Raw genomic sequence first — 26706 nt, forward strand, 5'->3', positions numbered from 1 at the left:
TTTATTTATGTATGTATGTATGTATTTATTTAAATCATTGCCTGAGGCTATGTTTAGAAAGAGGAATGGGGGAGAGAGAAAGAGAGAGAAAGAGATAGATACATCAATGTGAGAAACAGTGATTGGTCCTCAGGTATGTGCCAGGTATGTGCCCTGACCGGGAATTGAACCTGCAATCTTTTTGGTGTATAGGATGATGCACCAACCAACTGAGCCACCCAGCCAGCGCTATAGCTAATATTTTCATGTCCTGTTAGCAAATTGATTTTTTATCACTGTGCTAAATGATAATCAACAAAATGCTTCAGGAAAAAAAATAATTTCCCACCTTGATGTCTGTTCATAATGTTAGTCTCTAATCTACACAGGTGCAAGAATTTTTGAGAAGCCTGTCATAGCATCACTTTGCCTTCAAGCCAAATCATATCCAAACTGCTCCTGGTGTGATGAGAACACACCTTCTCTCTTAAGACCACAGGAGTAGGAGATCCCAAGTATTTTCCCATTAACCTGTTACTTCCAGAATTAAGCATCCCTTTGCTGAATCTCAGGAATATTTAAGGCTATTCACCCAGTCTACATTTATTACTGAGCTACAGGGAGCCCATTGCCAGCATGACCCCATGCCCCCTCTCAGGCAGATTTGTTGAGGGTTTTGGGCTTCTTATATAAAAGGAACCATAAAATTTGCAAGTGCATCCCTTAACAGGTGAGGGAGCCAGAATCCAGGGAGAGTAAACTGTAGCTCAGGCAGAATTACAGAGCTGGCAAATAGCAATCTCAGTGCCCAACCCACAGTTCTTCCCCTGTAGCCACCCATCCCCATCCCACTCCACCCAGATACTTGAAGGCAAGGCCACTTTCTAATGCTCTGTGTACCCAGCACACCAATCCAGGGTGGCACAGGGTCAAGGCTCAGCAGGTTCAAGTGAAACGTGGACAGGGTCACTTTTGGCTTACTGTTTAGAAAGCTCCTTTGAGTCCTGTGGAATATTTTTAATACTGTTATTCTTTTAAATAAACTTTTAATTGTAGTATAAGATACATAAGTTCACAATTCATAGGTGTATAACACTGAATTATCAGAGAGAGCATTCCCATGGTTAAAAACACCACCCAGGTTTAGAACAGAATAGAATTTCCTGCCCTCCCTAAAGGTGATCTCTGTCCTGACTGTTTATACTATGGATTGCATAATTTGTTTGTTCATTTTTTTTTAAAGAGCTTTATTAAGGCATAATTCACCTACCATACAATTTCCCTATTTAAATTGTAGAATTTTGTGGCTTTTAATGTATTTATAAGGTTGTGTAGCCATCACCATTATCTAGCTCCAGAACATTTTTCATTATCCCAAAGATACCTTACACCTTTTAGCTATCCTACTCCCCCTATCCCAGCCCCACCCACAATTTCCTATTCCCCCAGCCATAGGCAACCACTAATTTATTTTCTGGCATTTTTATTGACTTGCCTATTCTGAACATTTTAGATAAATGGAATCAGATAATATGTGGCCTTTTGTGTCTAGTTGCTTTCACTCAGCATAATATTTTCAAGGTTTATTGATGATATAGCATAAATCAGTACTTTTTTTTTAATGGCTGAATAACATTCCATTGTATGTATATACCGCATTTATTCATCAGCTGATAGACATTGTGTGGTTTGTACTTTTTGGCTAGTAGGAATAATGCTGCTATGAATATTCATGTACAGGTTTTTGTATGGATATATGTTTTCATTTCTCTGATTTATCTACCTAGAAGTGCTGAATCATATGACAGCTCTGTGTTTAATCATTTGAAGAACTGACGTTTTCCAAACTATCTGTACCATTCTATATTTCCATCAGCAGTGAATGAGAGTTCCAGTTTCTCCACATCCTTGCCAACACTTATCTTTCTTTTTTATTACAACCATCCTAATGGGTATGAAGTGGTATCTCAGTGTGATTTTGATTTGAATTTCCGTAATGACTAATGATGTTGAGCATCTTTTCATGGACTTACTGGCCATATGTATATCTTCTTTGGAAACATGTCTACTCAACTTCTTTGCCCATTTTTCAATTGTTTTTGATATTATAAGCGTTCTTTATATAGTTTCAGTACAGGTCCCTTGTCAGATATATGATTTGCAAATATTTTCTCCCACTCTGTGGGTTTCTTTGCACTTCCTATATAGTGTTCTTGTAAGCACAAAAGTTTTCAATTTTGACAAAGTGTATCTTACCTATTTTTACTATTGTTTGTTGTCCTTTAAGTATAATAGCTAAGAAATCATTGCCTAATCCAAGGTTATGAAGATTTACACCTATATTTTGTAATTTTTTATGTGATGTGAAGTAGAGTTTAATATTATTTTTTATAATAAGAAAATAAAAAGAATTTCCCGTTCAAGGAGAGCCTCACTAGTACAATTTATCATGTGTAACAAAACATTTATACACTGTTTGTAATTCAGGCTTTAGAAAAATTTTCAGGAAGTTTGTGATAATGTTAATAGCTGCTATGTGCTGAGTGGAATTAATACTTAACATATTATATATTAACCCTCTTATCAGTCCCATAAAGCAGTAACAATATGTCCATGTTGAATTTGAGGAAACTGAGTTTAGAGGGTTTATGTGACTTTCTCAGGGTAACAGTACATGTTTCAGACCCCATGTCTGTTGGATTCCATAGCCTGTTGATTGCTTTAAAACTTCTTATTAGATAAGCAGGTTGGAGTTCTCAGGCAGGGTGGAAGAGCCAGCTTGCCCCCGCCCCAATCCTCCTCATGAAGCTTTGATGAGACACTTGAACTGCATCTACCACCCCTGTTTTGGAGTGAGCAGATAACAGATCTTCGATGGGGAATGAGTCTGAGTGCAGGGGCCAGGGGAGGGACAACAAGGTGACTCTGCTGCCAGGTACCCGTGAGCTTTGTATGGACCCTGAGAGTCCCTCCCCGTTTGTCTCTGGTGCCTTTCAAGCTGTTGCCCCTGCTCTGACGCTCGGAGTGAGTCTGAATTTCCTCATGGCAGTGATTCTTCTTCACCCCTTTGAATTCAGAAGGATGGCACAACATCTTAAAAACACCACAGCAGTGTTGAGTCTAGATAAAAAGGAACTCTAGGAAGACGGCAGCAGGGTAGAGGGATCTTGCTTGCAATGCTTCCCAGAACCAAACTGGAAATTACAATTAAATTGGGGAACAGTCACCCTGAAATACTAACTGGAGACTATATGAAGGAGGAAACTTTTAACCAAGGACTATAGAAGCCACATTGAGTCCACACCTGTACAGTAACTTGCACAGTGAGGTCAGAGTTGAGCCTCACAGTCATCCAGCCTGAGGGTTGGTCCCACACATGACCACGCCAACAGCAATCAAGACCCAATTAAAACAGGAGGACCCACATATTCCACACAAAGGATATTCCTAGAGCATCCAGCTCAGGAGGTCAAGGAGACTGCACCACTGGGTCCTACAGGACATTTACTACATAATACCACCCCACAAAGACTGGAAGGCATAGCAGTTCTCTCTGATACATAGAAACAAACACAAAGAGACAGCTAAAATGGGGAGACAAAGAAACAACCCCCAAATGAAAGAAAAGGTGACTCTGCTGCCAGGTACCCGTGAGCTTTGTATGGACCCTGAGAGTTCCAGAAAGAAAGGTTATAAGGCTGCTCAAGGAACTTAGTGGGAGCAACAGTAGCATGTAAAAGGAAATAGAAATCATGAACAAGAACCAATCGGAAATGAAAAATAGCATCTCTGACATCAAGAATACACTGGAGGTGCCATAGCTGTTTTTGCTCAGTGGTTAGAGCATCAGCCCATGGACTGAAGGGTCTTGGGTTCAGTTCTGGTCAAGGGCACATACCTTGGTTGCAGGCTCAATCCCCAGCCCCAGTGAAGGCATGTATGAGAGGCAACCAATCCATATGTCTCACATCGATGTTTCTCTCTCTCCCTTCCACTCTATATGAAAAGCAATGGAAAAAATATCCTTGGGTGAGGCTTTAAAATATATATGTATATATATATATATATATATACTGGAGGAAATTAAAAGTAGTTTGAATGAAGCAGAGGATCAGATCAGTGACTTGGAAGACAAGGTAGAAAAAATACACAATTAGAGCAGCAAGAAGAAAAAATTAAAAAGCAGGAGGGAAGTTTAAGGGAACTTTGGGACATCAAATGCAACATTTGCATCAAATGGGTACCAGAAGGAGAAGAAAGTGAGCAAGGAATGGAGAACCTGTTTAAAGAAGTAACGAGAAAAAACTTCCTTAATCTGGTGAAGGAAAAAGTCACAAGTTTGGAAAGCACAGAGTCCCAATCAAGATGAACACAAAGAGACCTATACCAAGACACATTATAATTAAGATGACAAAAGTTAAAGGCAATAAGAGAGAAATAGAAAGTTACTTACAAGGCATTTCCCATTAGAGTGTCAGCTGATTTCTTAACAGATACACTTCAGGCCAGAAGGGATTGCCGTGAAGTACAGTAGAATCTTGGTTCTCAAACTTAATTCATTCCAGAAGGCTTTTTAAAAATTGAATCACTTTTTCCCATTAGAAATAATGTAAATTGAATTAATCCATTCCAGACCCCCAAATGATTTTCTATTTTAACCTTTCTTACTTCAGTATATATCTAATGTACTATTTAATCTTTAAAACAAAAAGGACATGAAATGTAAGTGAAAATTTAACAAAAAGAATATGAAATGTACAGTAAAAAAATGGTGACTTACTGTATTTAATAATAAGCAGCAACAAAAGCAAAAAACACAAAAATACTCACAGCACAATTTCCTAAGATGTTAACAACATGAGGTTTAGTGGTAAACTGACTCATAATCGACCATTCTTTACTTTGTCGCCTGAGAGACGTGTGACTGATCGTACAGGTATCAGGATGAAAGGGTTGTCAGGTTGAGAAGCAAATTGTTCAAGATGGGAGACATTCGAGAACCAAGGTTTGACGAATTCAAAGTAATGAAAAGCAAGGACCTGAATCCAAGACTACTCTATCCAGCAAGGCTATTATTTAAAATTGAAGGTGAAATAAAGACAAAAAAAAAACCCTAAAGGAGTACTTTACCATCAAACCAGCATTGCAAGAAATGTTCAATGGACTGCTTTAAGAAGAAGAAGAAATAGAGAGGAACATAGGTATAAAGGGGGAAAGGCAGTAAATAAGTTACCTATCAATAACCTTAAATGTAAATGGATTAAATGCTCCAGTCAAAAGACATAGGATAGCTGAATAGATGAGAAAATATGACCCATATATATGCTGTCTAGAAGAGACCTGCCTCAGAACAAATATCCACACAGACTGAAAGTGAAGGGATGGAAAAATTATTCCACGCAAATAGAAACGAAAAAAAAGTTGGAGTAGCAATACTCACATCTGACAAAACAGACTTCAAAACAAAGGCTATAATCAGAGACAAAGGTACCTACATAATACTAAAGGGATTGATCCAACAAGAAAATATAGCCCTTATAAACATATATGCACCCAATATAGGCGCACATAAATATATTAAAAATAAAAAAAACTCTTGGTGGACTTTAAGGGAGAGGTTGAAAGCAATACAGTCATAGAAGGGGACTTTAACACCCCACTGACATCACTGGATAGATCTTCCAGACAAAAGTCAACAAAGAAACAGAGATCTTAAATGACACACTAGATCAGATGGATTTAATTGATATTCAGCACAAGAATATACATTTTTCTCAAGTGCTCATGGAATGGTCTCAAAAATAGACCACGTTAGGACATAAAATAAGTCTTAACAAATTCAAACAGATTGAAATTACATCAGGCATCTTCTTGGATCACAGTGGCATGAAACTAGAAATCAACTACAATAAAAACAGTCAAAACCATTCAAACATATGGAGGCTAAATAGCATGTTATTAAACAATGAGTGGGTTACAAATGAGGTCAAAGAAGAAATAAAAAACTTTCTGGAAACAAATGAAAATGAACACACAACAACCCCAAATCTATGGGACACTGAAAGCAGTCTTGAGAGGGAAGTTTATAGCGTTACAGGTCTACCTAAGGAAACAAGAAAAAGCTCAAATAAACACTCTAATCCTACAACTTAAAATCTTAGAACAAGAAAAGCCCAGAGTATGTAGAAGGAAAGAATAATAAAGATCAGAATGGAAATAAATGACATAGAGACTAAAAAACAATACAAAAGATCAATGAAACAAAGACTGGTTCTTTTTAAAGATAAATAAGATTGATGAACCTTTAGCCAGACTCATCAAGAAACAAAGAGAGAGGACCCAAATCAGAAATGAAAGAGGTGAAGTAACAACTGACATCACAGAAATACAAAGGATTGTAAGAAAATACTATGAACAACTATATGCTAATAAAATGGACAACCTGGGTGAAATGGACAAATTCCTGGAAACATACAATCTTCCAGAACTCAACCAGGAAGAATCAGAAAACCTGAATAGGCCAATAGTAACTAATGAAATTGAAGCAGTAATTTTAAAAAAACAACAAAAACTCCCAGCAAACAAAAGTCTGGACCAGATGGCTGCACAGGAGAATTTTACCAAGCCTTTAGGGAAGAATTAACAACTGTCCTCTTCAAACTATTCCAAAAAATTCAAGAGAAGGGAAGACTTCCAAGCTCTTTTTACAAGGCCAGCATTATCCTAATTCCAAAACCAGATAAAGACACTACAAGGAAAGAAAATAGTAGGCCAATATCCCTGATGAACATAGATGCTTAAATTCTCAACAAAATATTAGTAAATTGGATTCAACAGTACGTTAAAAAGATCATACAGCATGACCAAATGGAATTTATTCCAGGATGCAAGGCTCGTACAGTATTCATAAATCAGTAAATGTGATATATCGCATAAGTAAAATGTAGGGTAAAGATCACATGGTCATATCAGCAATCGCAGGAAAAGTATTTGACAAAATCCATCACCCATTTATGATAAAGACTCTCAGCAAAGTGGGAGTAGAAGGATCATGCCTCAACATAATAAAGCCTATATATAACAAACCTACAGCCAACATCATACTCAGTGGGCAAAAACTAAAAGTGTTTCCCTTAAGATCAGGAACAAGACTGGGATGTCTGCTTTTACCACTCTTACTCAACATAGTACTGGAAGTCCTAGTTACAAATTGAAAAGGAAGAAGTAAAACTGTTATTATTCGCAGATGACATGATGTTGTGCATAGAAAACCCTAAAGACTCCTCCAAAAAACTGCTAGATTTAATAAATGAATTTAGCAGGGTAGCAGGATACAAAATTAACATCCAGAAATCAATAACATTTTTATACACCAATTATGAACTCTCAGAAAGTGAAATAAAAAAAAAAAAACAATCCCATTTACCATTGCAGAAACAAAAAAATAAGATGCCTAGGATTAAACTTAACCAAGGAGGTAAAAGACCTGTACTCAGAAAGCTATAGAACACTGAAAAAGAAATAGAGGAAGATACAAACAAGTGGAAGCATTTACTGTGTTCATGATTGGAAGAATTAACATCATTAAAATGTCCACACTACCCAAAGCAATCTACAGGTTCAACACAATCCCTATTATAATAACAACATATTTCACAGATCTAGAACAAATATTCCAAAAATTTATATGGAACCAAAAAGTACCCCAGATGGCCTCAGCAATCTTGAGAAAGAAGAACAAAGAAGGATCACAATACCAGATACCAAACTATACTACAAAGCCATTGTAATCAAAACAGTCTGGTACTGGCACAGGTGTACAGGCATATAGACCAATGGAACAGAACAGAGACCCCAGAATTCGACCAAGCATACAATAAAGATAGTCTCTTCAATAAGTGGTGTTGGTAAACTTGGACAGGTACATGCAAAAAATGAAACTAGACCACCAATTTACACCACACACAATAAACTCAAAATGGATAAAAGACTTAAATTCAAGTCACAGAGCCATAAAAATCCTAGAAGAAAACATAGGCAGTAAAATCTCAGACATCTCAAGTAGCAGTATTTTCGCCAACACACCTCCTAGGGCAAGAGAAACAAAGGAAACAAATTAATGGGACTCCATCAAACTTAAAAAGCTTCCGCCCAATAAGGGAACCATCAACAAAATGAAAAGGGAACCCACTGTATGGGAGAACATCTTTGCCAATGATGCATCTGATGGATTAATTTCCAAAATACAGGGTGTGGCAAAAGTAGGTTTACAGTTGTGAGTATGCAAAACAGTCTATTCTTGTATTATTACTTATTAATTATTGTATTACTTTCCATAGGAACAACTGTAAACCTACTTTTGCCCCACCCTGTATATAAAGAACTCATACTGCTCAACAGCAGCAGGCAAACAATCCAATTAAAAAATGGACAAGGAACCTAAATAGACACTTCTCCACAGAGGACATACAGATGGCCAAGAGACATATGAAAAATGCTCAACATTACTAATCAGAGATGCAAATTAAAACTACAATAATCAATAAGCAACAAGTGCTATGGATGTGGAGAAAAGGGAACCCTAGTACACTGTTGTTAGGTATACAGACTGATGCAGCCACTGTGGAAGACAGTATGGAGTTTCCTCAAAAAATTAAAAATGGAACTATCATTTGACCCAGCGATCCCAGTTCTGAGAATATATCCTAAGAATCTCAAAACAGTAATCAGAAAGAATGTATGCACCCCTGTGTTCATAGCAGCACTATTTACAATAGCTAAGAGCTGGAAACAGTCCAGGTGTGCCCATCAGTAGATGAGTGCATAAAAAAGCTGTGGTACATTTGCACAATGGAATACTATACGGCTGTTAAAAAGAAAGAGCTCTTATTCTTTGGACAGCATGAATGAACCTGGAGATTTTTATGCTAAGCAAAATAAGCCAGGCAGAGAAAGACAAGTATCATATGATCTCACTTTTATGTGTAATATAATGAATAAAATAAACAGATGAACAAAATAGGCCCAGATGCATGGATGCATAGAACAGATATGCATAGAACAGGTTGACATATCTCAGAGGGGAGGGGGTTGAGGGGGCCAGGAAGAGTTTTTAAAGCATTGGTTCATGATATACTTTTATTCAAGGAAAAATATCTGCTCACTTCAGGCGCCCAGGTGACCCCTCAGAATCTTGAACCTTGCTTTGGTGGGTATTTACTAAATTTCAGACCCTTTTATTACTGATGGGCTTTTCCCAGCCCCATCCCAGTGAGGCTGGGAGGTTGCCAGGACTCTTTCACAGGTACTAATCCCAGTAGTTTTCAGTGTAATGCTGGTTCTGTTTGCCGTCTTCTACAGTGTTGTTAGAGCATTCCTTCTGGAAACTGTCATCTAAAGGAATATTTTATAACTGGCTTTGGAGACATTGAATAAATGCAAAGATCATCTCTAAAAAGTTATTTTGGTAGCTTTTTATTCTATTGAAGTTTGCAGAGCAGACCTGAAAATTCCTTTGTGGTTTTTTCTTTCTTTCTTGCATTTACAACATTAGAAACAGCTATTTTATGATTGTATTTTCTTTGTGCCATCCTGTATCAGTATCTCATTGATTCCTTTGTCATCCTGGATCCATACTCTAGAACTACACTAGTTTATCACTCAAAGCCGCTGTGAAAGCGAAAAGCATGGTCCTTAGGTCACTACTGGGCATCTTTCTGAGCTCCCTTATGATCCAGCCCACTTTTTGCCCACAGGTACCACGTACGCAGACTTCTCGGCCAGAATCTCCAGGGATGACCAGCCCCTCCCCACGCATCCAGATAATCTCCACCGACTCTGCAGTAGCCTCACCTCAGCGCATTCAGGTACCTGTACCAGTCCCACTTGGTTCTAGCCACCTGCCTAAAGGTTTCACTAAGGAGTTGTGTCTTGGGCATCAAGTACAATATAACTTTATTTATTCATTAAAAAATAGAAGTTTACATTTATTGAATTAATTTTTTTAAAAAATTCTCAAGGATATGTTTTTTATTGATTTTAGAAAGAGAGGAAGGGGGGGAGAGAGAGAGAGAACCATCGATCAGTTTCCTCCCATATGTGACCCAACCAGGGATCGAACTGACAACCTAGGTATGTGCCCTGACCAGGAATTGAACCCACAACCTTTTGGGGTATGGGCGATGCTCCAACCAACCAAGTTACCTGGCCAAGGCTATTGAATTAACTTTTAATGTAAAAGTCTACACTATTATTTCCAGCTATTGGAGTAAAGTTTCATTTTATTACTTACTGTACATCCAAATTGAGAGGTAGTATGTCCTAGCGGTTAAAAGTATGGGCCCCCCACTTGAAGTCAAATCCAGTGCCCCACTTTATAGCTCTTTTTACCCTGGAAAATTAACTTTTCAATGCCTCACTTGTTTCATTTAGAAAATGTACATAGATACTTACCTCATAAGGTTATTGTAAGGAATCAATGGTATATTGCTTGTACAGTGCTTAGAACAGTGCCTGGCACATATTAATGTTTAGTATGTACTAATTATCTGTATATAATAATTATTATTACCAGTATTTTTGTTAGTAACTAATCGATATTCACTTATGGGAAGTTTAGTCTTCCCCAGGGCTCTGAACTCAGCTGCCTCTGGCCCACTGAACAGAGAGAAGGTGTAAGTATCGAAAGTAGGATCAACATACTTATGTTAAAGATTCATAGTTATCTCAAGTTGAATCAAAAGGCCGAACCAAAAAAACATGAACGGAGATGAATGGCAGAAAAAAAATTAGTTACATGAGTTTGAGAGTATACCAGGGTGGACAGATATTTGAGTGAATACGCATAAAAGGATTGCTTTCATTTACAGTTAATTTCAAGCTCAGTACAAGTGAACGATATGATAGAGTAAGTAGATATTTCTGTAGTGTTTGCTCACTCCTAGAAGTGATTTTATGGACTGTTATAAACTTAACCATAGAAGAGTTCTAATAAGTAAAATTGAATAAGTTAAAAATTATATTCCCATTATGTCCATATTGTATAATATTTTATCATAAATATAAGAGTCCATATACTTGTCATTATTTTAATTTTATATCAACTAGGAAACACATATCTGAGTGTTTGGAAATTTAGAAGTAATGGCCTGACATTAATGTTTTACTGTTTACCAGAATTAGGAACTTTATATAGCTAAATTATTGTTTCTCTTTTACTTGTTCTTATTTGCTGATTGTGACTTCAAAATGAGTCCTTTATAGTTTTATGTAGTAGGTGTTAGGATCCTGACTACATAATTCTCCTGACTGGGAAAGAGCCAATTTTGCATTTAACCATGGCAGTTACATCATGGTCTCAGATCCATCTGATGACAGATAAGAACATAGACAGTTCCCCCAAGAGACTGTCAGTAGCTAATGTATATTTCAAGAATATACATTTCCGCTGTTGGTATAAGTAGAATCTTTATGTTTTTCTAAGCGCCATTCTAGCATCCCATTCTATACTGTGAGACTATTCCCATTGTCTGGTGCTTGCCCATGGTGACATTGCTGTCCTGGCTGGAACACAGCAAGGTCTTGTAGATTAGATTCTTAGCATTGAGCTTTCAGTCTCTCTAGGGAAGCTAACCTGTTAAGCATGAGTTTTATGTATAATAAATATAATTGAAAATATTTTTATTGTGAATTGTCCAAAAATTTGGACATACCTAAGTGCAACTGAACTGACTGCACTTCAAGGTTTGGTTTTTTTAAAGGAAAATTAAGGTTATAGGATGATTTCTAGGTTCTTGATGTTGGTGCTGACGACGGCTTTGATGAAGTTTTTATTACTAGTCCTGACTTTAGGGATGAATTCTCTCATGTCCTGAGGCCTGGGAAGAGAATAAGTGCTATGATGTTTTAGTGGGTAACAGTGGTTGGAACCCAAATAATAGCTTCTTTGTTAAGGTTGGGAGGAAAAGATTATACAATAAGGTTGACAGGCTAGGCAACATTTAGGAGCTTTGACTCTGGAACAGACTTAGGGTGAAATCTTGTCTCCACTCAGCTATGTGACTCTGGGGAAAGTTTTCATAACCTGTATATATAGCTGTAAAATAGCAATAAAAATAGTGCCTATTTTATAGAATTTTAAAAGGATTAAATGAGATGATTTATTTAATCCTATAGAAAGCAAACATCAATAGATGTTAGTAACTCAGTTATAATTTTTTAATTTTATGTAATTTTAAACTTACGGGAAATAGTACATGGAAATCCATTATACCCTTTTTCCAAATTCACCAGTTGTTTTCTGTGACATTCTGAGTGTGTGTGTGTATATATTTTCTGAATCATTTGAGAATTAGAGACATCATGCCTCATTGCTCTGGATATTTCAGTACTTATAAGAACAATGACATTCTCTTATATAATCACATTACAGTTATCAAAATCAGGAAATTTAATATTGAAACATGCCATCTAATCCATAGTCCATATGCTAAAATGTCATAGTTGTCCCAGTTAAGTCCTTTATAGCTATATTTTCCCATTCCAGAATTTAAATTACTGATTTTAATAATGATGGTAATGATTAAGGTGTGGCAGTCAACACAAGACCAACATCTAGTTATGCAGGCCAGTGGAAGGTGAGCTCAAATATAGACTTGTGTTCATCAGTATCATGTTATCGTAATGGCTGTAAGAGGGCTTTCGGGCCAAGTGAGAAGGGTGAGTGGCAGTTCTCAGAGTGGGGAAGGCAGCCTTGTGACTGAGTTTGAGAGAGATTGGTTTTTTTGGATACAGCATCTTCGGTGGAAACTATGGAAGGAGATGAGGGATTAAGAAGAGCCATAGGAGCTGGCTCAGTTGGTTGAGTGTTGTCCCATATACCGAAAGGTCCTGGTTCAATTCCCGGTCAGGACACATGCCCTGGTTGTGGGCTCGATCCTGGTGAAGGTGTGGTGCATGCGGTTCTCTTTCACATTGATGTTTCTCTCTCTCTCCCTCTTGAGACTTTTTCTTTGACCTATTATTCAGAGACTTATTATTCAGAAGTGTGTTGTTTAATTTCTAAATATATGGGGATTTTTTAGCTATCTTTCTATTATTGCTTTTTTTAAAAGGTGTATTTTATGGCCCAAAACATGATCTTAGTGAATATTACATGCAAGCTTTGGAAGAATATGTATTCTGCTTTTGTTAGGTGGATTATTTTATAAATGTCAATTATATCAAGTTCATTGATAATGCTATTCAGGTCAACTATATCCATATTTTCTGCCTGCTTGTTCTATTAATTACTGAGAGAGAAGTGATGACATCAACTATAATAGGTGATTTCTCTGTTTCTCCTTGGCAGTTCTATTGGTTTTTGCCTCACATAGTTTGAAGCTCTGTTGTTAGGTGCATGCATACACATTTAGGGTTATTATGTCTTTTGGGGGAATTGACCCATCATCATGTAATGCCCCTCTTCATTCCTGATATTTTTCTTGTTCTGAAATCTGCTTTGTCTTTAAACTAATATTGTTACTCCAGCTGTCTTTTGATTAGCATGGTATCTTTCTTTATCCCTTTACTTTTAATCTATGTCTAGGATTTCCCATAAATAATTTATAGTTGGGTCTTCTTTTTTTATCCAAATGACAGTCTCTGTCTTTTAATTGGTATGTGCAGACTATTCACACTTAAAGTGATTTTGGATATACTTGGATTAACCATGTGTGTAACTGTTTTCTGTTTGTTGCTAGAGGCTTCTTTTCCTGCCTTCTCTAGTTTTGATTGAGCAATTTATATGAGCTCTTTTATTTCTTCTGTTGTGTATCAAATATACTTTACCTTTTTAACTAATCTAAAGCCACCTTCAAATAACACTGTTCTGTTTCACATATAATGCAGGTACCTTATAACAGGATTCCTAATTCCTTCCTCCTCCTTCCTGTTCTTTGTGACATTGCTGTCATTCATTTCACTTATCCACATGCTATAATTACCCAGTACATTGGTACTATTAATTTAAATAACTATTTTTAGATCAATTAAGAGTAAGAAAATACGATTTTTATTTTACCTTCACTTAATTCAGGAAGACTGGAGACAAACTTCTTACATTTTTATGACAGGTGGTAGTTTGCAAATGGGAGCGAGGTGCCCACTTAGTTAGGCTCTTTCTCTCCCACGGGCCTGGGAGGTAAGGGAGTTATCTCTCTTGAAGTTTGCATTTTAAAAAGATGGCTCCCAAGTCCTTCAGAAAACATTCCTGAGTTGCAAGACTGACAAGAGGCTTATCTAACCATTATGAAGATTTACTTATCTATGAAAAGGACAGAGCAAGAAGTTCTAAAAGGAAAGGAAGAGGGGGGAGAAGTCTCTTCCCTCAGGGAGAATGAAGCTTCTCAAGGCATTCTATATTTCTCTTATAGTACTTTTTATTTCTAGCATTTTCTACTTTCTGAGAATTTCCATCTCTGCTTACATTTATCATCTATTCTTGTGTGTTGTCGACGTTTTTCCTTTAGAAACCTTAACATGTTAAACATGATTATCTTAAATTCCTTGCCTCATAATTCTAACGTCTGTGTCATATCTGAGTCTGGTTCTGACGCTTGTTTTGTCTCTTCAGATTACGTTTTTCTTGTATTTTGGCGTGGCTTGTAAATTTTTTGTTGAAGGCTTTACAGTATCGGCTGTTTTGGGTAATAGGAACTGAGGTAAATAAAGCCTCTAGTATGAGAATTTCTGTTAATCTGGCTAGGGGTTGAGCTGTGTTTAAAAGTTTGCTGTATTGTAGGTCCCTGAGGCTTCAAATTCCTCTATAGTGTCTTTGTTTTTGTCTCCCCTTTTGACTTAGGGCTTCCCTTAGATATCTCTCCTCAGAGAGTGTCTTGAAGCTCTTCCAGCTCTAACCCCCTGTTGTACTAGAGCCCTGTTGGTGTGGTGAGAAAGGAAGCATTCTATAATCTTATGATGAAGTCTGTTTTTTTAGTGGTCCTGTGTCATTGGGCTGTGACCTTTATAAGTGTTTCTTAATTAGCCCTATGCCCCCCTTCCCCATGAGTCTTCGAGGCTAGAGGGGCATGGAGTTCCCCAGGTGGGAGAAGACTGGTAAAGTCTTTTCCCTTTGGGAATAGGCCTTGGTTGTAGAGAACACTCTTGAGTTTATTTTACAAAAATTACTCTTCCCCTTCCCCTGCCAGAACCCCGGGGGATCTTTCTCATCTTTTCATATGAGAACCAGTGGGTTTCCTGGAGCTAAGGCTGTGACCCCGGGAGTTTCTCACTCCCATGCTAGTCCATGCTAATTACCATTTGAGTGTCCTTCCAGCTTGGCTTCTGCTCCAGGTAAGCAGATCTCAGACTTTGTGAATTCACCTCTCTCCAGATTTCAGGATGGAGTTTGGTTTGCACACTCAACTCTCTAATGAGCCCAAGGAAAGTCATTGATTTTCAGTTTGTTTAGCCTTTTTGTGTTATAAGGCTGGAGTGATGACTTCCCTGCTCTTTACACATTGAAGCTGAAATTGGAAGTTTACTTTGAACTCCAAACTCATCTTTCTGGTATTTTACTTCATATATGTACTTGGACATCTCATACTTGGCAAGCCAAAACCAGACTTCTGAATTACTTCCAACCCTTGCTTCTCCACCACCCTATTGCTCAGGCTGGAAACCTGAGTCATTCCTGACTCTTAAATCTCCTATCTTCACATTTCCACCCACCTGCATATGTTGTCACTTCTCCCTCAAGCATGTATCTCTACTCTTCAGAACCACAGCCACCACCTTCAGCTCTCACTCCAGTGGCATCCCAGCAATTCCTCAGCTTCTACTTTTTTTGTTTTATTTTTTGTCCAACATCCAGGAAGATTTGCTTAAAATGTAAAGCATTTCCCATCATTCTCTTACTTAAAATCCTGAATGTTTTTAGAAAACACTCTTCTTTGTTATTCAGAGCAGAAAGTTATGTCAAATTATTTATCCAGCTAAACTTTGTAGGGTGCTAAATGGAGAAGTTATTTGTTTGATCATTGCCTATGAGCAACACTATTCGTATGAGTTAAAATCCATATTTAAGTAAAAAATTCATTTACCTTTTTGCATAGGTCAAAAATATTTTTAAAGATTTCCCTTTCTTTTAATCATCTTTACTATTATCCTTTGTTATGCTCTAATATACCCTAACCTGTAATGATCTGAAAATTGTTATATATATTTACATACACTTATATACACATGTATGTGTGTGGTATGTGTGTGTATAAATTGTATAAGATAGATATAAAATAGTATAAGAAACTTGAAGACCTGGTTTTAGAAAGGAAAACCCCCTTGAATAGCTCTCATTGTACTTTGAAATCCAAACTCCCAGCAGGGCCAGCCCATATCCTTCTCTGGGCTCCTTGGGTTGCTCTTCATTGTCTATGGGCCTAAGATCAGTTCTAAGAGTTCCTTCCTCTTAGGGCTTTTTATATGCCAGAATATTTCCTGTTACTTGGAACACTTTCCCCTATATCTTTATCTGCCTGCCTTCTTCTCAGCCTTGAATCTTGTTTTAAATGCCACTTCCTCACAGAGGCCCTTTCCTGACCTCTCTTTCTAAAGTTAAGTGCCTGTGCTATTCCATCTTACCCCAACCTAATCTTTTCTCCCATAATATGTATCATAAACTGAAGTTATTATATAGTTGATCTGTTTACTTATATGTATATATATTTTGCTAGTCTTTTCCACTTAAACTAAAAGCTTCATGATAGCAGTAGCTATCTCCATAATGCCTGTAATCTGGCAAAGCGCCTGGCACTGAGTAGACCCCTGTAAGTAGTTGAGGAATGAAAGGAGTGAGTGAGCTGCAGTAGAAAATCTTGATTTTTCCACAGGGAGAGAGAGACTTAATGAACTGAAAAGGTTAAGGCAAGACTTCCCAAGTGAGGAGAGGAAGTATGTGAGAGCTTAGAGGGAGGAAATACTTTTATCAAGGTCCTATTATGTTCCGGGCAGTATACCAAGTACTTTCACACACATCATATCATTTCACTTTCCTAGTAATCCTTTTTTATAGATATGTAAACAGAGGCTCAGAAGGCTCATATAACTGCTCCACACTGACACAATTGGGAAGCAATAGAGCAAGCATTTCATCTATGGCTCTAGCTGCAAAGCCCTATCTCAGAATCACAAACTCAGGTGTTTACGGGACCAGGTGGCCAAGGTAGGGATTGAGACGAACAAGAGAGCCTGTGCCCCATCTAAAGATCTAGAGGCAGCTACACCCAGCCAGCCAATGCCGTGGGGGAAGTTGGGCCTGGGATGGCCAGAGCTTCCAGTTTGTCAGGAAAACTGTAGATCTGATTTTTATGGGAAATATTCTATTTTTAGATGTTGGCAACCAGTTTTTGAAAATTTTAAACTTTGGGAAGTCAAATAATAGTTATCCAGTAGCTGGTTTTTGCCTTCAGGCAGTCCATTTGCAGGCTCTTCTTTACAACTGAAATGATGAGCCCACCCTGGCTGGAACAGAGAGTGTGGAGAATAGCAGTGTGTCATGTCACAGTGAGGTCCTTTGGGGAGCAGACAGGACCTTGGGCTACTAAAATACAGTCAGCTCTCCTGCTATAACATGACAAATGCATTTCTAAAAATTCCTACACTATTCATAATTGTGCAGTGGAAACCACAGGGCTTATGGGAATCTCTGTCTCTGTCACAGGGCCATCTTGTAAGGACACCAGTCATTGGGTTTAGGGCCCACCCTAATTCCAATGTAGCCCCATTCTAACTTGATTACATCTGCAGAGGCCCTGTTTCCAAATAAGGTCACATTCACAGGTCCTGAGGGCTAGGACTTAACCATCCCTTTTGGGGGGACATGATTCAACCTACAACACTATTCATTCACTCCTCTCTAGGAGACTTAAATGTTAATGAGTTTGGATACATCCTCTTAATTTGGTATTTCCTTTGTCCTAAACAGGAGTCTACCTGCTCATGTTTGTTAGCAAGGTCTTGGTTTACTTAATGGTCACCTTGGGGTTCTAGTAAGGTGTTTGGGGATTTTTTTTTCTGCTTACATTTTTAGTTGTTTGTTTGTTGTTTTAAATACATTTTTATTGATTTCAGAGGGAGGAAGGGAGAGAGAAACATCAATGATGAGAGAGAGTCATTGATCGGCTGCCTCTTGCACACCCCCTGCTGAGGATCGAGCCCACAACTCGTGCACGTGCCCTGACCGGGAATTGAACCAAGATCTCCTGGATCATAGGTCGATGCTCAACCGCTGAGCCACCCAGGCCGGGCATACATTTGTAGTTTTTTCATAGAGGTGATCTCTCTGAATAGAAAATGTAAAAGTCTTTGGAAGGAAGAATAAACAAAAATATTTTTAAATGTTTGTAAATCATTCATTGAACTCGTGAGCCTCAATTTTTGGGGTGGGGGGGGGAGAAAATAAATCTGGGCTTTGGGATATATTATACAATCACCAAGAAAAACTGTCTAGACCCCGTCACTCCCCTCCCCTCCCCACCCTCTGCCCAGCCCCATACCTGCCTTGCTTCAACCAAGAGGATTAGGGAATAGCATAAAAGGAAGTGACATGCCAGTTACTAAACACACTAAGGGCGAAGGACTTACTGTCCTTCCTTTGGTTGTAGTTGGTAATTGAAGACCCCTCTCAATCACATGACTATTTCATTTCTCAACAGGGTGAAAAGTTTAGGAAGAAAGAATTGATAGACATGAAAAGGAAGTCGGACATTTGACTCAGATCTCAATGTGATAAGGGCCTTTCAAAGGCCATTGTCCTTACCTCTTAACGTGGGCAGGAGTCCCTTCTCTCATCTAGCATCTGAAAGAAGTGTTTGTCAACCAGTCTGTCTGCAGCTGTTCATTTGAGCATTGGATAGGGAAGTTTTTAAAAATAATTTTTAAAAAGATTTTCTGTCTCATGTTTTACTGTTTCAGCGGACTCTGGGTATGCCACAGATTGTAACAGTGAAAAGTACTTCCTTTGCTTCTCTCGAAATCTGCTCTTCTTTACCCTTAAAGAACTTTTCACCTTTCAGTTGGAAATGATGATTTACTAGGATTCATGCCCAGCCAACAGCTAAGGATTTGTTTTTGCATCTTCTGTCTCCGGTCTGCTGTTCTTTCTGGTCTTGCATTTGCTGTGCCCTCAGCCTGTAACACACTTTGCCACATCCTTGCATGGCTTCCTCTCTTGCTTCATTCAGGTCTTTGCTCAGCGTCACTCCCTCAGAGGGGTCTTTCTTTCCAAAGTTACCCCCTCGGCTGCTTCCTCATGTCATTCTCTGTCCATTTACCCTGCTTTTTCGTTTTCTCCATGGCACTTCCACTGACTGATATTCTATAATATGAATGTTCACAGTCTGTTTCCCTGCTGGAAGGTTAACTTCACAAGGTAGGACTTGGACTTAGTGGTATTCATGTCCCTATCCCTAGTACCAAGAACAGTGCTTGACACTTAGTAGGTGCTTAGTAAACAAGTAATTGCATCTTTCCTGCCTGTCATTTTCCTTTGAACCACCCAGCATTGTCTGATTTTTCATATTGAACAGTTGACAAAGCTCTTGTGTTAGACTCTGTGAATTTCCTGTCCAACCATGGGATTCCATGTCACAAACTAACATGTATCAAGATGTGGCACAGATGCCAGACCTGCCCATAGATATGCTGTAGGGAACTGAGTTCCAGCCAGAGATGCAGCACATCTTCCCCTTGCCCAAGGCCCCGTCACAACAACCCCACCACTCCTGTTTGAGGTGAGGGCCTGTTGGTGTCCTCGGGGAGAAGGTGGGCAGTGCTCTCAGCTGGGCACTTAGCATGGGAGGGAGCAGGACGAGGCCTAGAACAGCTTCATAGGACTTCATGGGAATAAGAGAAGTCACTCTTGCCATAGCAGCTATTTTAATCATGATTGATTCACTCAGGAGGGACATTCAGAAGAGGCAGTTTGACAGCTGGGCTCCCGAGTGGTAGGAATCCCTGGAGGAATCAGGGTCAGGACTTCAGCAGAGTTTGTGCCTTCAGTTCCATAATCTATTATTAAAGTCGTCTTTCCATGTGCCAGGCCCTGTGCTAGCCTAGAGATACAGCCGTGAATCAGGTGTCTTCCTTCTCCTTAAAGTCCTCTGAGTCAGGAAGTGGGAAAAGGTGGGTGTATATCAGCAAGGGACTCCCTGTATTCTGTTACCACAGGCAAGATTATTTACAGGACCTTCCCTTCAGAAACAGTTCTTCTTTAAAGTGGTCATTCCAGGTTTTGCATTTTGTTTGTCAGCAGCATTTCAAAAAAGTTGTTCACATTTTTTATTATGTTCAGAACAAGGATATTTTTTAAGTGAAACCTATCATTTACTATTTATTACTGTCTTCATTTTATAAAATAAAGGGCTTTTCTTTTTCCAGTTTTATTGACATACAGCATTGTATAAGTTTGAGGTGTGAAGCATAATGAATTGACTTACATATATTGTGAAATGATTACTACAATAATTTTAGTTAACATCCATCATCACATATAGATACAGAAAAAAGAAAAAAAAGTATCTTTTCTTGCAATGAGAACTCTTAGGATCTACTCTCTTAATAACTTTCAAATGTGCCATACAACAGAGTTAACTGTAGTCATTATGTTATGCATTACATTCCCAGGACTGACTTATCTTATAACTGGATGTTTGTATCTTTTGACCACATTCACCCAATTATCCTTCTCTGCACACCTAAAGGACATTTTCATTCTAAAAATAGTGGGAATGATACCATCCCAGAATAAAGTTATCTTTATGAAAACTGTATTCTGAAAAGTTCACTGTTGTGTTTTATTTTTCTCATTTCACCATGCACTGGTGAAACTGCATCTTGGACCAGCATTGACTCCAGGACGACGTTGGGCAGTCACCACTTTGAGCATCACCTGCAAGTGCACGAGTCGCACGATGCTCCGTGAGAGCAGCCTCCATGTTGTGTCTTGTAGATTGTAACAGACCAGCAGACAGGACAGAAGATCCAGATAGTCACCGCAGTGGACGCCTCCGGATCCCCCAAGCAGCAGTTCATCTTGACCAGCCCAGATGGAGCTGGAACTGGGAAGGTGATCCTGGCTTCCCCGGAGACATCCAGTGCCAAGCAGCTCATATTCACCACCTCAGACAACCTTGTCCCTGGCAGGATCCAGGTAAGGCCTATTGACAGGCATTTGTTTCTGCACTTCTGTTACTGGACTTGTTCCTGACTGTAACCTCTGCCTTAGAGGCCAAATTCGCCTCTAGAAGGTGCTTTGGGGCCTGACAAACATGGCAGGCTGCTGCTTTGCCTAAAGTAAAAAATCAGCAAATGAATGGCAAGCCCAGAAGGCAGCCAACTACAGGGCTCAGATGGGATAGAAGTTTAGCCTGGAAAAATCAGTGGTGCACAGGAGACTGTCATGAGCAAGCTGACCGTGAGGCCACTTAGTTCTGAACTGAAGCCACACGGTGGCAGCCCTTGGCCCAGGATACTTTAGGGATACCACTTAGTGCTGACCACAGTCAGACAAGGACTGACTTGTTTCTAACTCTTACCTCATCTTTGTCCAGATGGTCAGGCCTGGTCTAGCTCTTCATTGTGTCCTCATTTGCTCCTGTGAACTGCTGCCTCTGGGACCTTCAGTTCTCATCTCCATCTCTGCCCTGCTTCTCTCTACTCTGGCAAGGCCAGATGGGTTCAGGGGCAGGTACAGGAAGGAGAAAAGCAAGGGCTTGAAGGAAAGCAGAGCTGTTGGGAAGCACTGAATTTCTAAGCCCAACAATTAAAGGAACAGACACTTGAGGGCAGTGTCCCATGGTGGCCAAGCATGGAGCATGTTTAATGTTTAGTCAGGGTTAAGTAGGAATGCCTTGTTTTTGTTCGTTTTTAATTTTTAATTTTTTAAAAATTTGTAAAATACAACAAAATTTACCATCTTAATCACTTTTAAATGTACAGTTCAGTAGCATTAAGTACATTCACGTTGTGCAACCACCACCACCATCCAGCCAGCCATCCACAAAATTCTTCCATCTTCCCAAACTGAAACTCTGTGCCCATTAAACACTAATTCCCCTTTTCTCCTCCCCACCGCCACCCCCAGCCCCAGGCAATCACCATTCTACTTTCTGTCTCTATGAATTTGACTACTCTAGGAACCTCATATAAGTGGAATCCTACAATATTTGTCCTTTTGTGAGTGGCTTATTTTACTTAGCATGTTTTCAAGATTCGTCCATATCATAGCAGGTGACAGAATCTCTTTCCTTTTTTTGGGGGGGGGGGGGCCTATTTGGAGAATTTAATAGAGGTGTGGTCAGGATTTGGGGAAAGCAACAAAAGATAAAGATAGTACTACCCTGAGGTCTGAAAGGGAGAGGGAAGGACTGATTGCTAGAATCCAGAAAAAAAAAACTATGGGTAAAGATGCCCAATAGAAACTGTTGCCTTCAGTAGAGGGACAAGCTAATGATAGAATCATCAAAAGTTGTCTTTCCTTTTTAAGGCTGAATAATATTCCATTCTATGTATATACTACACTTTGTTTATCCAGTCATCTGTTGGTGGATACTTGGGTTGCTTTTACCTTTTGGCTACTGCAAATAATGCTGCTAAGAATCTATTTGTTTTGGAGGCAGGCTTTCTACTATGGAGAAAATTAAGGAAGGAAAGGATTTTTTTTTTCTTCTGATAGAGCTAGGTTTAGAATACTAATGTGTGCAACTTTCAGAATTGTACTTTTGAGATACCTCATAGTGCACTTTGTAAATACTGCCTCATCCTTGCTTTCCCACAGCACATTCTGATAATCTGAAATCAGACTTCCTCACTGCTTATTTAGACTACTCCTTGTTTGTGAAAGGATGATTGTTGATTGTGCTGCATGTTTTACAAGAGGTGGTTCTATTTGATGATTTCCATATATATTCCCACCGTACATATATAATTTTAAGACTTATGTTTAATACATTATTTAATAACAGCTATTTTTCACTTTCTCATATTGGTGCCAGTTACAGAGTTCTAGATGAGTAGCACTGTTTGTCACCTAGAAAGTCACCTACAAATAAAGGAGAAATAGCAGGTTTTGGAGATCACCTATTCTAGTTATTTCACTCCCAACTGCCTCAGTAAGAGACCTGCTTATTTAATTAGTAAAGTTTGATTATTTCTGCCAAAGGTACCTCTCTGCATACTTTCAAGCTATTTCGTGGGAATAGAGAGGCAGCCAGAAAGACCTTCAGTATCTTCATGTTGAAGCTTCTATGTGTGATTCCCCACATGGCCCCCACATGTCTAATGTGTGCTACTAAGAAAGTAATCATTTCTTTAATCTAGTCCTGGGTGGTTGTGGTAGCCAGATAGGTGAGCAGATCAGTGAAAACCAGTGCTTGACCCTAGACTTCCCCCACTCCCACCCCCCCAATGAAGAGGTACAGTCCAGATGAGCAGCAGGGCCATTCTGGGCGTCAGGTTAAGTTGTCAGGTAGAGTTTTCCCAGTTCTGCCCAGATCATCTCTCCTGCTTAGAAACCCAAGATTAGGAATTTACAGTTACCTTGCCTAGCTATCTAGCTTTTAATCTGCACCTTGCTTGTTTCCTGATTCTTCTTAGATTGTCACAGACTCTGCTTCTGTGGAGCGTTTGCTGGGGAAGGCTGATGTCCAGCGGCCCCAGGTGGTAGAGTACTGTGTGGTCTGTGGAGACAAAGCCTCTGGTAAGTAACCCTAAGTCATGCTAGGTGTGCATCATGGATAGACATTATGGACCAAATTGAGGGGAGAGGTAATAATGGGGAGAAAACATTTTCTATGGGGCTGTAGGTTTCAAACTGTGAACTTCACTTTTCTTACTGGAGTAATATTATATATAAGCAAATCAGTTTGTCAGATTATTAGAATAAAAAACGTCAGGAAACTATTTCTGTGATTTGTAAATCATGGTTGAGTGTTGAATATGTATGTGCTACTAAGAAAGTAATCATTTCTTTAATCCAGTCAAAATTTGCTTAAGTGCTTTGCTATTTCACAAAATGTGTTATTTATTCCCCCTTCATCCTGTAAACTGTCATTCCTTCACTGTAACCCAGTGTAATAAACTGCTGAAATGCAGGAGAAGGGAACATGTGATTCTGGCTGGAGTCCCAGAGTCAGGAAAGGCCCCCAGGGGCAGTCACATCTGTGAGCTTTGGAGGTTGAGTGTGCCTGTGTCAGGTAAAACAGAAGGGCATTCCAGCTCATGGAGCCAGGGCTCACTTTGATGCCCACACCCACCCAAGGTATATTTGGGGAAGAGTTCCTGGGTATATGGGTACAAGGAAAATGGATGTCTAGCGCAAAACCTCAGGCTTTGGCCTGCTAACACTGAAGGCTGTACAAAATAAGTGAGGCAGACAGGGAGGAATGGAGGAATATTTAATAAAGGTCCAGTTCCAGTGATGCTAGTGGCATAGGTCTAAGTTTTGTGGTGTCTGCTTAGTTCCACTTTATTCTGTGGTCACTGTGGTCCTGGTTGGTTGGTTGGTTGTTTGTTTGTTTGTTTGTTTGTTTGTTTGTTTGTTTTAAAAAGGAGTCTGGACCACACCTCTTAGGAAGGCAGCTCTAGGCAAGCATCGATAGAAGCTCCAGTTTCCCTCTAGCTTGTGACACTATTTGCCCTATCAGGGGTGTCCTGCCTCTGCTCCCACCCCTTATTCTGGTAAATCCAGCCCATCCCACCCCTTTGAGGCAATCGCCTGTGCTCCCTCTGTCTTCGTCCCCCTTTTACAGAACAGATCTCACTGAGCATTTGTTTCATTCTCTTATAATTGTTCTTACAGGCCTGTCTTACCCACCAGAATGTGCTTTTTTTGTTAGAGCAAGAGCCATGTCTGACCCCTCCATCTCTATATCCCTACCTTCTTGCTCAGCAAGGAGAGACACTGCAAACTTTTGAACAAATGAATGAAGCATGAACATAAGGAAAAGGGCACAGAATCTGACTTCTCATTTGTCAGTCCCTTTCTGGACTTAAAGGAACAGCCTAGTCACAGTCTCACAGTGCCATTGTCTCCAGATATTAGAGGTCACTCTTAGCATTAGAAATCCCAAGGAAATATCCTGCAAAGAAGGAAATATGATGCCTACATGGTAGGTAATTTTAGCACAACTCTTCTTAAAGGCACAAAATTGAGACCCTCCAAGAGTACCCTTGGGGAATGGCTCCAAGTGCTAGAGCTTAGGACAATGGGGTGCTGTGTAGCTGCTGAAAATGATCCTGCAAAACATGTCCTCCCAGCAATGGCTAAGGCATTGGGTTGCATAAGACTGAACTGTGTGGTGATAGAAGGAGGCTTGACTTAGGGTGGTAAACACAGTACAGTATACAGACAATGTATTATAGAATTGTACACCTGAAACCTGTATAATTTTATTAACCAATGTCACCCCAATAAATGTAATAAAATAAAAAGACGGCTATGGTCAGTCTCAGCTGGGAACAAATGAGGTATATTGCCTGTGGAAGCGCTTTGTGAACTAAGAAGAGCAAACTGAGGTGGTGCTCTGTTTAATGTCATTGGTAATTAGGAGTTAGAGACACCAAAGTAACCAAGATTAGAAAAAAAGAACTGTGCTTAATAACTGTATTTCTAGGACTATGTTTCCAGAAGAGTCTCACTACCCAAGCTACATGACAGCCTTCCTTCACCTTGGACCTGCCCAGGCACAGTCCCCGTGCTGATTCCTCTCATCATTCCACTTCCCCCAGGAGCAGTCTAAAGCCCAGGATATGGCTCACATAGGGAGAACAAATGCAGGAGTGCGACCCTGTATCCCAAAATACCACATGCATGTGTTTGCCACCTCCCACTCTTGGCAGGACAGGGGGCCTGAGTAGTTTCACAAGCCTAGGTTTGCGGAGCCAAGACCAGGTATGTGCAGAGGACAGTACAGTTTGGCCATCCCCGTGAGCTCCTACTGTATGGTAGGTCCTTTGTTTAAGAGCATTAAATTCATGCCATTTACCAGCTGTCATGTCACCTATCTGAGCTTAAGTTTTTTCATCATGATCTCCCAGGGCTCTTGTAAAGATTGTAGAGAAACAGTGGTAAAGACCCTAACTTCTAATTACCAATGCTTAATGCCCAGGCCCAGGGTTGTCCACATGGCACCAGCATCTGACACTACACCCCCATGACTTTGATAAATTTGCCTTAAAAACAGGGCCTGTAATGGGTCACCTCTTTTCTTGGTAAACTGCTTCATGCACTCTTTATTCTTTCAGGCCGTCACTATGGGGCTGTCAGTTGTGAAGGTTGCAAAGGTTTCTTCAAAAGGAGTGTAAGGAAAAATTTGACCTATAGCTGCCGGAGCAACCAAGACTGCATCATCAATAAGCACCACCGGAACCGCTGTCAGTTTTGCCGGCTGAAGAAATGCTTAGAGATGGGCATGAAAATGGAATGTGAGTAACAGTTTTAAAGAAGCCACGAGTTAACAAGGAAGGGAGAAAGTGAGCATGAGTCTATGAAATAAGGTTTCTGTACCTGGCTTTAAAATGCTAAGAAAAAAACACTCCCTCAGGCTTCATTTTGGTTTACCTTCTGGATTGCTTGGTGCTTCAGCACCGACACTGCTGGGGTTGATCAGTTCCTATGGTGTATGTGGAAACCTACTCCCAGTAAATCGAGAGGCAGTACTGTGGAGTGGGGTGAACACAGGCTTTGGAGTAAAG

General features: G+C 39.5%; 1 protein-coding gene across 3 annotated transcripts in view; it reads left to right on the plus strand.

Annotated features, from left to right (window-relative positions):
- NR2C2 (nuclear receptor subfamily 2 group C member 2) overlaps window positions 1–26706 on the plus strand; it is a 75171-nt gene that overhangs the window by 29001 nt on the left and 19464 nt on the right. For all 3 annotated transcript variants that reach the window (XR_015715710.1, XM_087824977.1, XM_016209882.2), the window contains exons 2-5: window positions 9735–9845; window positions 20963–21163; window positions 23608–23710; window positions 26257–26436. Coding sequence is in view for 2 of the 3 variants with exons in the window: in XM_016209882.2 (XP_016065368.1) it covers window positions 9735–9845; window positions 20963–21163; window positions 23608–23710; window positions 26257–26436 (595 nt within the window). In the remaining variant the exon portion in view is untranslated. The remainder of the gene's footprint in view (window positions 1–9734; window positions 9846–20962; window positions 21164–23607; window positions 23711–26256; window positions 26437–26706) is intronic.

This window comes from Miniopterus natalensis, chromosome 15 (genome assembly GCF_054644295.1).
Source record: "Miniopterus natalensis isolate mMinNat1 chromosome 15, mMinNat1.hap1, whole genome shotgun sequence".
NCBI lineage: Eukaryota > Metazoa > Chordata > Mammalia > Chiroptera > Miniopteridae > Miniopterus > Miniopterus natalensis.